Here is a 16034-nt window from a genome sequence, read left to right on the forward strand (position 1 = left end):
TTTGTTGAGTGCAATATGCTTTGGAGCTTCATAACTAGAAAGGATGATGATTAAAAGAAAAGCATAACTTGATGACTGAGCTTTCTTGCATAGGAAACGTACTTGAAGGCTTAGGAAGAGGATTGGAACAGTTCAGCAAATGTAAAAAAGGTGCAAGGCCTACGTTCTATTGAATAATACCTTGAAACGTAGATAAGTGGAAAACTAATTAACTAATTAGACTGTAATAAAGTTTCAGTACCTTTGGACCCAAATAGGGTAGAACACTGTATACATCAGAAATGATTCTAATGCCAGTGTTCAAGAAAAATCCTTCTGAAGTGCAATACTACAAGCGACTGCGGCTTTTGAAATATTGATGCTAAGAATAGACTTTTTTTATTGTTGTATTGAAGAGTGTGGTACTCAAGATTACATAACCGCTTCCGTTGTCTTCAACAAAACTGAACAATTCATGAGGCGCACTCAATAGAATGTGTAATATATCAATATACAATACTAGAAAGCTTTTAATTGTTTCTCTGTATAATATATTATTTGTATGGAATGTGAAACTTGAAATGCACATCTATTCTCTTGACAAAAATGAAAAGTGATAAAGTATCATCCGACCTGAGAAATGGAGATTATTATAATTATTAGATTTTGTTGTAGGTCTATTGAGTAGTAGAATCTTGTATATTCCTCCTTAAATATATGACTTCTCAATTTCCAAAAGGAGCAAGAAGGTTCTGCACATCAACTATCTATCAAACACATCAATTATCCATCAAAATCAAAGAGCTATGTTAAAAAACATTCCTGCTGGAATATAAATTGCAAGTTTGTTTCATTGAACCTTGCTGGTTGAATCTGCAGCCTAGTATCAAAGTTAGCAAATGAAAGATTTCGGATGAGTATATGAATAGTAAGGTGCATTCAACAAGAGAACGCGCCAACATAATGGCCGACGGTAGCTGGGCAAGTTTATTTGAGTCGATCATGGAGAGACTAATAGCGAGAAAGATATCAAGTTGATCGCTATTTTCTGTTACGAAGAGGGACAAGTTATATTGAGAGTTGCAGGAGCGACAAGCGTGTCCCCCCCCACAAGTCAGAAACTCCAATTCGGCCGTCTTCTGTCCCACGATGGCAAATTGATATTTTATAGTGCAACTATAAAACGAAGTGGTCGGCCCAACCAACTTCTTTCGCTCACTCACCTCTTCCCCGAATCGTGGCAGTGGCTCGGTTTTATGGAGAGGACGCTGAGCAGTGGCCTGCAGGAAGCTCGGGCGCTTTCAATCTGGCCAACGTGTTTCCGTCGACCAACTTCCCGAAGCCCTTCCTCCCGGCTGGTCGTCGGCCCACTTAGCTTCGACCGATAAGACGGAAATGACAAAACCGAGGATAAACTGTGAGCTTCCTTCCTCGCAAACTTTGAGACTTGCCGTAAATTGCGACCGGCCGCCGCTACAAGTTTTATGTCTTCCCAACCAACTCGAAACAAACATACGCACTGCACTGGTTTCGCCGCTTCTTGCAGTGCAGCGGCTCCAGTTTCCAACAAGTTTTAGTATGATTGGCAACAATAATGATTTGTTCATAATAAGACACGATTATGCTTGCAACATTAAAATCTACCCCTTATACAAAGAACATACTGTAATTATGCTCCTTATAATCCAAGGATATAATGTAACTAATAAGGATATAATATAACTAATAAGGATATAATATAACTGCTATAGTTATAGATAAATTATTATCAATTATTTGGTACAAATTTTGATATTCCATCTGAATTTGTTCTTGAGAAACTCATAGTTTGGATTGAAAGTTGAAAATCAACATGACAAATGCCATCATCTTGAAATTAGACTACTGCATTGAAAATTTGCGACACCATCAACTGCTTGTATCCCACGTTTACGCCGACTTCCAGACAGAGCAATACAAGAAGCTGGTCAATGGAGAAACGATATTCTTTCCAGTGATGGCCTATTTAGTCGAACAATAACTTAATTTTGTACTCTCTTTTCAAACGATTTTCATCATTACTCATGTTACGTTAGTTTAGCTTTCACAAATACATAGTATACAAATTGTAATAGCTTGAAATACTACTGTGAAATCGAATCACTGAATTACGAATAAAAGCAGTGTATTGGTACTGGACTGAATTAGAAGCTGGTTGCTGTAGATATCATGAACCAAACAACACCGAAGCCTAAATTGGAACAAATAAGGATAGCCAATTGAGCCAAAGAGCAAAGGGATTTTTGTGTGCTGAACGAGATAGAGAAAAGCAACATGACGAGTGAGAGGAGAGGAGGAAATGAAGAGAGTAGAGAGAGATAAATTGTGTTTCGACATTGAAGGTGGTTTTGGTTTTGGTAAGCAGCCACACTGAGCGACCGCCAGCAAACAGACATAGACTCCTCCACGGCACAATTGCATTTCGAGTCCCTCAAGACATTAGCGACGTCCCTAGGGATGGCAGAGCGCGCTTCTTTCACTGGTTCGGTCCCTTCGGCCTCGCTCAAGTGCATTGCTCTGTACGCCAATCTCCACTCTGCTAGCCACTCACAAACTTCTGCTTTTCCCTGACAGATTACTGCTGACGACATTTCGTCCGCTCCCATCACACGAAATTGCTGCCGACCGACTGACACCGTCTTCTGCCTTCAATGAAGGACCAACTCCACTATCTCAACCGAAACCAATTCGCTCACTGTTTTATCGATCCCATCTCTACCAGATACCATCTACTATAATATAATTACTACTATATCATTGGAGAAGGATATGAATATATGATTTATTCGATTCTTCAAATAATAGTTTTTGCCCTCACCCTTCTGAATTTCCAATCTGTTTCCGCTAAAAAACCTTCAAATGAATCAGTCCACACAAGAAATAGCTCGTGTGCCCTTTTACCTCATGAAATATTAAAATATTACCCTTTATCTCAGTGGATAGAGTGCTTGCGTAGCAGCATAGAGATCCCGAGTTCATCCCCTGTCATTACCAAAAGTTTTTTAACCAGATCACTACCGTGTTATCGGATTGGCATGTTAAACTGTCGGTCCCGGTTGAAGTATGACAGTTGTAAGGCCCACTGACGGCTTAAATTATATATTCAGGCGGTGGGACCTTCCCGCAAGGGACTCTCCACCAACAAAAGCCATACGAATTTACTTTCACCTCATGAAAGTATATTTTCTCTAAAAACTTCATTAGAAGGAGTACGAATGACACGAATATCACCCTAATCTATTCCTATTAATTAAAATAATACAGTTTGTTTTATTCTTTAACCACGCACACACATACAATTTTGTTTGTATGATATTTCGCCGTCATCATGAATTCTATCAGATTAAACGTAACATGACAAACATCATATGTTTGAAATCATCTGTTTAATCTAATAGAATTTGTAGGGACGGCAAAATACCGATGTGTGTGCGGAGCTTTATTCTTCAGTGTTTATTTCAGTGGAATATTTACTTGCACCTTATTTGTGAAGTCAGATAATTAAACTATTTGAGAGCTGCAATCAATTTGTGAATTAAAAACATTCTACTATTAGGGAGCTGTCAACTCAAGTGGTTGCTCTGAGGATTCTGTACATCAAGAGTCAAGTCTTTGACAATAATTTATTGAGAAATTCTTTATCGAAACGAAAATATATGACTACTTTATACAAACATCTCCATATCGAGAACGAACAGTGGAAGGAACAGAATAGAACCTTAGCTATGATTAATATTGGAAGTAACATCCTTAGATCATTAAAAGAAAGATTGGGAGTAGAAAAAAAGTATCGAGCCTTATCTATCAATAATATTCGTAGGTAGATCTCAAGATCCGTAGAAAAAGATTATCAAATCAAATTTTATTCTCACAATTTACAAATAATACAATACAGTTATAGTACATTTATATATACCCTTATGTTATGAGAGACTCACATGTAGGCTTAAGCCTGTGTTTGTGAGGACCTGGCGTAATTCGCTGAATTTAAAATCGATAAACCAAATTATGAAAATTGATATTATATTAAACTAAATTGAGAAAAATACAGATTAAAAAACGGTATGAGTAAATGTTATTGGCTGCAGAAACAGCCAGTTATAATTAATGACTAAAAGTTAGTAAAACTAAAAGGTAGATACACTGTAGCAAAGCAATTAAATACCAAGTTATAAAGAATTTTCCAAACTTAAAATGAAAGATGGTGATGACGATGGACAATCCAATCAAAAACATGTAATACTATAACAGTAAACTACACTGGCTACAAAAAAAATAATAAGCACTATGGGACTTGGATTTCGTAGGACCACAGACAAGATCACCAAGGTCCACATTCCCTACCTATATACAGAGAGAAGCACGCGTTCAGACTCCTCTTGGTCATTTATAATTAACCACTTCTCAACAAGTAGCTTATACTGGCCTGATCTGTAATTTTGAAAAGTTTTAAGATAGTCAGGTATGTTTCTAAGTATTATGTGTGACAGGTACTGAATATTAGTTGTTGAATATGTTTTATTTAATCTTGGAGTCTGTATATTGTTTATATGTGATGCTCTGGTGGGGTATCTATGATCTATTGTATTGTTAAAAATTTGGTTATGGTGAGAGTGTATGTAAATTAAGGCAGATCTCACAAATAGCTGCCTTACATTGAACACTTTAAAGTCCTCATATAATTCTTTAGGGTGACATCTGGGACCTCTCTGCAATGCGACCCTCAAGATAGAATTTTGAGAAACTTTTAAAGGCTCAAGAACAGTTTTATAGCATCCCCCCCACGCAATTATTACCCACTGCAACATTGATTGTACATATGCAAAATAGACATTCCTAAGCTCCTGTACATTAAGTATATTCTTAAGCCCATGAAACAGAAATATTGTTTTACGAATTTTGCTTTTAATGTATGAAATGTGAGAGGACCAATTCATTCTGTCATCAAATATTACCCCAAGATATTTATATATGCCTACTTTTTCAATAGATGGACAGTTGCAAAAACTCCCCTGTTGAATATTGCAACAATGTAATACAATACTATTTGAGCTATCATCTGTCCTATTCCTCAATTTTAAGTCCATAAACTTTATTTATTAACATTACGAGCCTTATTGTAAACCTCTTCAACATTTCTACCCGACAGCAACAATGCAGTATCGTCAGCAAACATATACAGGCTACCTTGTAATCTTACTCTCGACAGATCATTTATGTACAACAAAAATTAAGGACAACATACGGTAAAGGATAGCCTACGTTATAAGCGTTACAGGATATGAAAGTTAATTAACTGACCAGGCATGTTGTTCTTGAGTATGGTGTAGCGCGAGTTGGTGGCAGGGTCGATGGGGAGCATCTCCCTGACCCAGGATATCTTTGGTGCCGGGGTGCCCATGGCGGAGCAGGTCAGCACAGCGTTGTGGCCAATCTCGATCACCTTCGTGCTAGGCGCCTGCGTGATCTGCGGGAACCCCGACGGCAGTTTATCGGCTGCAAACAAACATAACATCATCATTATTATGAGAGAATATGAAGATTGTGAACATGAAAATGTATTCATATGTATAAGGTGAGAAGATACAGACTTATTGCATGATTTATAACATAGAGAAACAATAACATAAGTAGATATACCATGGTATGGGGCGTTTATGTCGCAACTTTTACTGTTATCTCAAGGTGAAAGTTCACGTAGTTCTCTCCTGTGAAGCTTTATGACGCTGGTGGTCTCTCATATTGTGCCGTTCATACACTGTTACCCGGTCAAATCAACAGTAAAAATCGACAGTAATCGGCTTGAGATAACAGTAAAAGTTGCGAAATAAACACCCTATACCATGGCATCTCTACTTACGCTATTGTTTCTCTATGTTTATAATCTAACGAGATGCTGTTGTTATTTTTGAAGTATAGACAAAAATAATAATTATGTTTCCTTATAATCTAACGAGATGCTGTTGTTATTTTTGAAGTATAGACAAAAATAATAATTATGTTTCCAAGTTTATAATATCTATTGAACTACCAACTCGCGATATCCACTTAAAATTAATAGTTCCACGAAATGTAGTTTTCATTTCACCTGTATTGTTCATCAACGAATACGTGAAGTAGCCTACACCTTGTGATTCTATTAATAGATACAAGATGATAGATCTCTAATAGATAGAGTGCAAGATTTTCAACCCTCTCTAAACGCTCACTAAAAGAGCATGTCACCATGAAAATTCATTATTTATTACCCCAAGTTGAATCAATTACTCAACTAAGTACTTAACAGTTCCCCTCCGGGTCATTTTCATCTTCCTTGAATATTCAAAAACATTGGAAAGATATATGTTTTTGAAAGATTATGAGACTGATTGGTCAAGCAGCAGTGAGCATATAGGCAGTTCATTCAGCTATTTATCATTATCAGTTCATCGTTATTTCATAAGCTAATATTATTTTTCAATCTCAAAGCTGAAATTCTTAATCATTGACAATATTAGTAATAATATCTTGTACAGATTACTTGTGAACTATTATTTTGAAGTGAGGATGATATTTCTACCAGATTGAATGTCCGTCCGAGTGATTCTTCTGTGCTATTATTTTCACAGTTAGCAATTTGTGGTTAATTAAGCGCTCCGACATTGATTAGCGGTTTCCAATTTGTTTATTCGATATTTGAAATCGCCGCGCTGAGTGGAAGGGTGCGGTCGTTTGGTAAAACAAGATGGCGTACCAATGTCCTCGATCCATCCCCGAAACGTCCGGTTCAGGGTTTCATATCGCAATCGTCTATCTCATTAAGATAATTGGCAATAGTGCTGTCTCTCCGATAAGCTGATCACCCCTCTTCACTCCTCTTCCCTCCTCCTTGCACCGCACCAAACCGCCTCTCTACCAACAATTCTAAAGTGATAATCACCTTAACTGTCAGCATTCCCTATAAATAACTCCAATGCTTCCCATTCAATCAACACTGTCAGTTTGAAGTGAATCTAAAGATAGTATCTTCACTACTCTACAGTGAGACTATTCGCATTCCTCAAAACTAACATCAATACTTCACATGCAAACAATGCTGACAGTTCACAACTATAGCAACTTTACTACTCCCCTTCCTTCATCAGCAATCCATTCGTCTATTGTCTAAGGTGACTCATATTTTCTATTTCCATGCTCATGTTATAAAAATTGGATTTTCAATTTATAGGAATATCGAACATAATCCGTGGATATAGAATTTAAATCCAGTTATCTGATCAATATTGGAGAAATCCAATAACTGCTTCAGTAATTCGCACTTTAAAAAAATGAAAATATTTTTCACACTAATTTGGTTTATAAACTATTTTACAGTTATATATTGTTTTATCAATAGTTTATTGTTCTGGATATGAACAAATTAAATGATCATCTGAATCGAAAATTTGATTGCTGTAATAGACTTTTAAATCAGCAATTAATTGAAATTAGCTATGAAATAATTCGAACTTTTAATTCTTATTCAATATTATTCTTTTGTCATGAGTTGCCCTTCTATCTCATAGAATCCCTTCTTCCTATCTATTACAAAATTTGAATGATTTTGATAATTCGAGACTTGGGCCCAGTTGCACAAAAGCCGGTTAAATTTTAACCGTGATTCATTCCACGATAACCAATCAGAGAAGGTCTTTTTGATAAGATGGCTTTTCAGATTGGTTCTCGTTTTAATAATGATTTAAATTTAACCGGCTTTTGTGCAACTGGCACTTAGATTATTAAAACTTTTTTCCAATTGACCATAGCCCGTTTTCGACCTGATACCACAATTTCATATTACTATGTATATCTAACCATATCTTTTAGTTGGGATTACATTTTTCGTTGAATTTTTATTCTTATTCGGGTGTGTGAATGGAAAAAATATTCAATCGTTGAGATACTATTTATAATAGTATATGTAATATCTCATTGTATTATTCTGCAATCAGGGACAAGGAAATCGATGTAGTTCTATACAGCAAGCGATTAAGTGCCCACACATACGTCAACTCTATTCTGGTTCATGATAACTCACCCTTGCTGAGCCAGTTTAGTAGTTGATTGACCAACAGGCAGGTATGGGTTAGCCCAATGACCGGCTGAGCTAAGCATAATTATATGGTTGGCGGAATCGAATGTGCTGGTGCCCTAACTACAACATTAATAACTCCAAAATAGCATCAGAACATCAACCTTGACAAGGTGTCCATTCCAAGGATATATAGGATTCAAACAAAATGAAGCTCTCTCTTTAATTTCAAGATTACATGATCTATTTCAATTGTAAATCGATTTCATGGTTTAGGTGACTTAGCTTTCGTGGCGATTAAAGTCATTATAGTACATAACTCTAAAAAAATTAATATTCACTTTATTCAATCAATGCATGTTGTCTTGTGAAGAAAATACTTGAACACAATGAGAAAAGAATAAAATAAATGAGAAATAAATGAAAAGCGTACTATCGTCAACAAGAAACCACCTAGCTATCTATCACCAGTTCTTCAATGAGTTGGGTGTGTGTAGGGCGGAAGATACAGTAGCCGTACCAGGACTCCCCTGCCGAGTCATACATCGCTACAAGTTGGCATTTTGTTTACGTATTTGAATGAAACTAAAATAAGACTTTTTACTTTGTTCAAATTAATTCTAGGCATACAAGGATATTAAGGCTCCAGAAAAGATTGAATGCCAATGCTTCTAGTGAGAAAATTGATGATTAGAGTTTTTTCTGAGGGCTATATTCATGCAGTGTAGGTGAGAATAAAAAAAGTGTATTGAAAGATAGCTGAAAATGAAATTACATGTTATCTTATTTTAGCCAAATACATACACGATAATTGATGGAGTATCATGTTCTGAAATTTCATACAACGTTTGAAAGGGAATTCAGAGTGAAATTTAGAAATGGAATTACTCGAAAACTTATTCTGTCAAGTGAAACGCATAACCAGTATTTGAATCAAGTAGGATAACCACCGTTAAGTACAACAGATAAAGGAGAGGGTGAAATGAGTTGAGGACAGCATTCAGCATTCAGGAGCTCAAAGTTGATGACAATCATTACGGTTGTTGCTATTATATTCAGACCATCAAACGATTATTAAGACAGATACGGAGCTGATGAATCCGGGACAGAGAGGGAGGGAGGTGGGAGACCGACAATTGACAAAGCACCATTGGAGAAGGGGGGCAGGCAGAGTGACTTAGATTAGACAAAGGCGTGCGGGGTGCGGTGAAGCGGGAAGTTAATAAACATTTAGAATTTAATTAAGTTGTGTGAATATGAGTAATGAAATAAGCCTTTAGGCACGCGCGCACACACACCGATGATTGTTGGTGGTGGTGCGTGAGTCAGAGGAAGAGTTAAAGCCAGTTTGATACAGGCTTCGACCATAAAGCTAGCGCACCAAATTCATTCCTGTTAGCCCCCCGTCAACTATCAACTAACTCTCTCTCGCTCCCTCGCCAGCACGTCGTGTTCAAGTTGAAACAGAATGAGCAAGACAGTAAAGCAGCTCGCCGCACCTTGGCTGACGCGCGGTAAATGCTCGGTGATAAACGATCTTTATCAAGGTAATCCCCGAAAAGTCATCACAAGACATCCCGGGGCTGCGTCCCCCCCCCCGCCCATTCGACCGACCACCTCTTATTGGTGCACCAGACCCCCCAACCATCACACACACACACACATGCACAACCGACAACACACTTTCTCCACAGTAAATATTAATAAAGCCACAACGCTGCTGCCGTTGTATACAACCTCCACCACCACACTATGCCCAGGTAAACCTACTGCTATGCCCATCTTCCCCCACCCCACATCACAACACTACCGCCTACACCTAGATTTATTGTTCTTGGCCCGCCGCAGCTTGGCTCACTCACTTTATTTGTTTTGCACACACTTTTTGCATCCTTTCTTTAGTTTTTTCTCTAAAATTTTAGCACTAGATAGAACCGGACATACCATATTATATTTTTGAGGGTTACTCTTCTCCGGACATAATTTCTGTCACTCTATCTCATACGCAGTCTTTGAGACATAAAATACATCATTTAAAACAGTGATGTTGAAATCAACTATTTAATTTTTAATAGAAGTTGGCCAACATCTGGAAGAGTACAGGCACATACAGGGATGGGAATTTTAGAAACTTTGTAAGATTGGATGGATCTATGATATTCGTTTTCTACAATATACTAGTAGTTCTGTGAACAGTAGACCTCACGCAGTATTATCATCCACAAGTACCAGATTGAAACTATAGACCTTATGGAGATACAGCAATAGACTGGCTTCTCCACACATCTGTGTAATCACTTGTCAGCTGATTTATGATGAATAATTCCATAGTCTGATTTTTACTCTAATATTGGCGTATGAAGGAGGCTCCTTTTTCCATTTATATTATCCTAGAAATGCAAAATTTCCAAAAACCTTGTATATACGTCGACGCGCAATTAAAAAAGGAACATACCTGTCAAATTCCATGATAATCTATTACCGCGTTTCGCCGTAAATGCGCAACATATAAACATAGAAACATTTAAACATTAAGAGAATTGCCAAACCGTTGACTTGAATCTTAGACCTCACTCCGTTTGGTCAATTATGTATCATGTTATAAAATGTTGTTAGAACGTTTAGGTTGTATCCACAAACAGACAGATAAACATTACATACTCATTCTACTTTCTTCCTTCCTCTTCCACATTTCTTCATTCTCCAAGCCTCTTCAACATCTTACGAGAGGTTTTCAACCTCTTTACATCATCATCTCGTTATTGTCTCCAGTTCATCATTTCTAATAAACTCAACTCTTTCTCTCAATCAAACATAGCTCACCTCTAGTTTCTCTCCACTATAAGCACAGTAACGATCATTCTTGCTCTCACTCTCTCTGAAATCCACCGTCTTGCATTTCCACCACCTCTTCCGCCATTTTTTTCAGGCATGACTCTTCCCAGTCATCCACAGTGTCATAATTCACACCACCATGAGAAGCTTTCATACCTCGAAATTACAACCTTACACGAAAAATATGGCCAACCTCTAGTATACGAGTGTAGAGGGTATTTGTTTCTTCATCAACGTTCATACCAGCATTATAACACAGTTAACAAACTCAACCAGGGCGTTTTCGAGAAGCTATTGGTCTATATGTTATCAAATATATAAGACTGGAAAAATAAACAATGAACAATGAAGTGTTATTTTCATTTCATGTTTCAAAATCAGAATCATAATAACCAATCAACAATAATTATTTGATTTATTGCTTCAGAATCAAGAACTTCAAGGATATCACAATCATCTTTCACGAGTTATCAATATACGATTAATCGAATTCTTTACATTCATGATGCCAATCACCAATTGATGGAATCTTTTAGTTCCGACTAACGAAATATCGATATCTCAAACCGTTTAGAAGATATTCACATTATCAATCAATACCACTCATGTATTTCATTTCTGATTTGCATGGTACTGATTGATAATAGCATAAAGTAACAGATACATTGTATAAAGTAACAGATGAATCAATATCCAAAAAAACCAAATCCACGAGTAATCGAATTCTGTAAATTCATGGACCAATAAGCAATCAATTAGTTTTGGTTTCAACCTATAGAATATACTCTACAGACTCTATAGACTAAGTTGAATAACGGATGAATCAATATTAATTGAATTTGTGCACACATTTGTTTTCAATCAACCGTTTCAATACTATATTCAATATTGATAAAGCGGTCTGGTTCTATGAGCCTACATTTTTTGCACAATGAATATTCATCTCAATATTCGATTGCAAACGAAGGGCCTCCGCTGCATAATATTGCCGTTGAGCGGGAATAGTGAAAAGCCCACTGGACTGAAATTAATTGATTTGGAGAAGGAGCCGGATGACTGGAGACTGATTATTTCGGACAGCTTAAAACTTTCACTGATTCGGCCTTCTATGTCAAAGATTTCGGTTGGCTATACAGGCTGCTGGGTTAATAAAAGGATGTCCATGTCAGTTGGTTGGTGGTTGCTTGCTGAAGTGGCGGATACCCCCCCTGGTGGATGATGAGTAGGGGTGAAGGAGGGAGTATCTGAGGGCAAACAGACATGGTGGCTAGCTGATTGAAGCGGCCTGCACAGCCTGAATATTCATCATTCTCAAACTGCACATTATACATTTACTCTTTGACGCTATCTACAGCTTAGGCCGGTGCCTGTTAATTACCAGGCCTGTCGGAATGAGGCCTATTCTATTATATTGACTCACTGCGCATCTATCATCATTCCTCGCTCCGGTCTCCTTATCAACGATTATCAGCTATTTCACTTTAAAACGCAGATAAAAAATCAGAAAATCATGTGTGAAGGATAGACGGAAGAATTGGGGAATACAATGATAGCAAGCCATGTTTTTCTAGCTTGAAGTGAACATCTTTCAAAATCTAGAGAGCATTGCATATTGCTGAAAACTTATCGATTATTAATCACAAAATGAAGAAAATATAGCCTATTCAAAATAGAAGAAAAGAGAAAAAACAATAATACTCTTGTATAGTTCTAAGGACTTATTGAAATATGAGAAAATTATAATTCAGAATATTCGCATGTGCTCAGATATTTTTCAAAATTTCATAACCATCACATTAATCGATTTTCATTGTAACAACAAATTACATCTTGAATTATATTTTGAAAAAATTCAGATTTATAGAACTTCTTAGAAGAGCATAATAAGCAGATAACCCACTTAGAATGTATGACTATACAGTTCAAAACATTACTTGTAATGTACAGTGCATACCAATCTCAATAAATCAATATACTTATACTACCGAGAGTATCACGATACACCATGATGGTTACTCATGGATTAACGATACTCATGGACTTGAATAATGGTTTCCATTAACAATGCTTATACTCATAGATGACAATAAAATTTGATGAATTACTGTATTTGTATTGACGTATTGATACACAATTGATGGTGAAACATTTTTCTATGAGATTGATAAATTTCTAATTAAATGGGACACTATTCAGCACCCTTCGCATAGAATTTCAATTTTCTAGGGACAATTCTCTCACTGAATAGTCTTTTCTCGTTCTCTAGAAGACCACACGAGAAACTTTCTTCCAGTGTGGACTCACTAATAGACAAAGTGAAGAATACACAAAATCAAAAGTGATCGGAGCCACCAGGAAAACATTCGTGACTTGAAGAGGCTTGGTTGCGGCTTACCAGTTTCAAACTAGTCTCGGCGACGGAGATTTGCCGACGAAAAATTGTTGGATTAGATGTCGGTTGCTCGGTCGCCTTAGTTCAGCCGATTCATCCCCCACTTTCCAACTTTCCAACCAAGTCAGGCGCAACTTTCAAAGTTAGTCGATTGTTCACTGCGAATTCTCAATCCTCTCTTGATTCTTGGCGAATTTCCGCACTGAAAAGGTCCGAGTCACCAAACTCCATATGAAGTAGTAGCATTTCAACGGTAATCTGAGGTGGTCTACACTTCATATGTAACAGAAAAAAAATGTTTATGATTTGGTTTGTTATTTTTGTTTCTGTTTGTTTATTCAAATATGTATAGATGCAGAAGCTTGAAACTATAGCAGCATTACGTGGCTGAACTTTTTCTCATGACTAGTGACCATTTTTGACTATCTCTTACTTCTGCACACTTTTAAAACTGAGAATTAGAAATTGAAAGGTGACCTAAAGCCCGTATGCAAATACTCGGTTTAATAGGACAAATGTCAGCTGTTCGTTTAAACCCCTTATGAAACACATTATGATGAATGCAACCATATCTACAAGTAAACGTGGTTTAATGTTAAACGTAGTGTTAGCATATGACCCTTAGAGTTTTAAAATTATTCTCAGATTATCGAAATACTTTCTTTGCAATTTCCACGTCTCAACGCAAAGTCTTCTTTTATCCGAGACAACACCGTTCTCAATTTTCTGATCGTAGTTGTGCAGGATTTCCCATCTAATGGTGGGAAATCGAGATTGCTTTCTAGGATTTGAAACAGGTGCAGTGTTGTATGAACGATGGTCGGAAAATGGGAATGGAGAAAATGGATGATATGGAGTGGAAGCGGAATGAGTGGGAAGAATAAAAGAGGCGCGTGTGTATATGTGTATGTGTGAATGAGTGGTGGAGTGGGAATGGAGGAAATGGAATGAATAAGAAGGAAGGAAGTAAAGCTCTGTTGCAGAACGAACCAAGTCCATTACCGGACACATAAATCAGAGCAGCAGCCAATAAATAGGAGGCTCTTAGACAGGAGGCACGTTTACACTGTTGAAAAGAACGCGTTTGCACTCATTTCTGGCTTCAGTCGGAGGCCAGCTTCACACTATCCCATATCCACCCCTCGGCCAACTTCCAACTTCTCAAAACTCCAATGAATGGCTTAGTGATTGTACTTGACGACCTCGAATCGGAAAAAGTCCCGATATCTGCCACTTTCCGCTTTTCTTTCACAAGTCTTTCAACTGTGAACATTCATTCTGTATGGCATTTATCAACTGTAGCAAATTCCTGTACAATATGTATTAATGGCATCATACATTTTAACCTATCGATGGAGAGTGGTTACTGAGTTCACATTTCTCTGCTCCCGGATAGAAAAGTTGACGATTAATCTTGTTTATTGATCCTTTGCAATGCTGTAGTAGTTTTCAAAGTGAAGTTAGAGACCTCATTCTATTGATAGTAGTAAACTGATGAGTATTATCGAAGACAAATAATACTAGTTGTGAATTGAACGGCATCTTTATACCGTTATAAATAATTAAATGAAAATGAATAAATACTCTCCATCCATCCATCTAGCGGTAGCCCACTATCCATCAGTAGGTTATAATTAGTGATGTCTCCATTCATTAATCCATTAATACTTGAATTTATTCTATTTATTACAGTAGACCTGTCATACTATCTAATTTTAAACCAATTTTTGTCGAATAATTAAGAGTAGCCTACGTTTCATATTCTCCTCAGAACGGATCGATTTTCCGTGAATTGGAAAGCATGATTATTTAAAAGTTCCTAGATATATTCTTGCTGCAACCACGAAAATGGAAAAACCACTTGGGGGTAGCAGGGAACAGTTTTTTTGGTTGTGGTTGACTGAGATCATGACAGGAAGCGCTCTCGGACACAGCATCAGGCTTAGTGGAGAATGCAGAGGGCAACGAAACGCTCTAATTAGCAATCATTCAATATTGCAGGACACGAACGCTCAAGTGACGCCTGCCTCACCATTCACAACCACTCCCCTCATTTAAATATTAATAAGTGTCGCGGTGAGTTGGACTGCTAATTTGGACAGCCCACCCATCAATATTATTGTATCGGAAACACCGACGAATATTTTATGAGCATCGTTCACCAAAACAACACACACTCATTGACAAGCGTCATCTTTTCATCCAAATTTGTGTCTGTTTTCATTCGTTTACATACGCCAACACGATGGGCTTTGTTTCACCCTTTGTGTTCGGGTGTCTGCTATTTTGGTTGGACATATTTTTTTTTCATAAAACCATTAAACCAACCCAAAAATAGTCAAGGAAACAGTGAAATTGAAATCTATATTTAGGGAAGGTGCAGCACTCAATGGGGATTTCGGAAAATATTACACAAAAAAAAACTATCTTCTAGGGCTATTCAATACAGTATTTTTCATATGAATCAACAGGTACCCTTTTTATGTGTCTCTTTATCAACACGACATGTTTCAACACATGAATGAAAATGAAAATGAAAATGGTCTTATATAGAAAAATTACATGTTAGTGAAAAGACAAAAATAGAAGAGTACAAGTTGATTCATTTGAAATACTATCCTGATCTATCGTATGGATAAAAGTTCTCTTCCACTATCCCAACTTTTTATGTGTAGAAGTTGAGTGACAAGGGAAGGGAATTCGTCCGAAAGCAAACTACACAGGCTTATAATATTGAAA

At 37.1% G+C, this 16034-nt stretch overlaps 1 protein-coding gene across 10 annotated transcripts in view; it reads right to left on the reverse strand.

The window, feature by feature from the left end:
- Nucleotides 1-5275: 5275 nt before the first annotated feature.
- The window catches only part of LOC111051765 (tyrosine-protein phosphatase Lar-like), a 560641-nt gene continuing 549882 nt past the window's right edge, over nt 5276-16034 (reverse strand). For all 10 annotated transcript variants that reach the window (XM_039429683.1, XM_039429679.1, XM_039429675.1 and 7 more), the window contains one exon: nt 5276-5514. In XM_039429683.1, the coding sequence (XP_039285617.1) occupies nt 5291-5514 (224 nt within the window). In that variant the 3' untranslated portion in view covers nt 5276-5290. The remainder of the gene's footprint in view (nt 5515-16034) is intronic.

Source organism: Nilaparvata lugens, chromosome 5, assembly GCF_014356525.2.
Source record: "Nilaparvata lugens isolate BPH chromosome 5, ASM1435652v1, whole genome shotgun sequence".
Classification (NCBI taxonomy): Eukaryota; Metazoa; Arthropoda; class Insecta; order Hemiptera; family Delphacidae; genus Nilaparvata; species Nilaparvata lugens.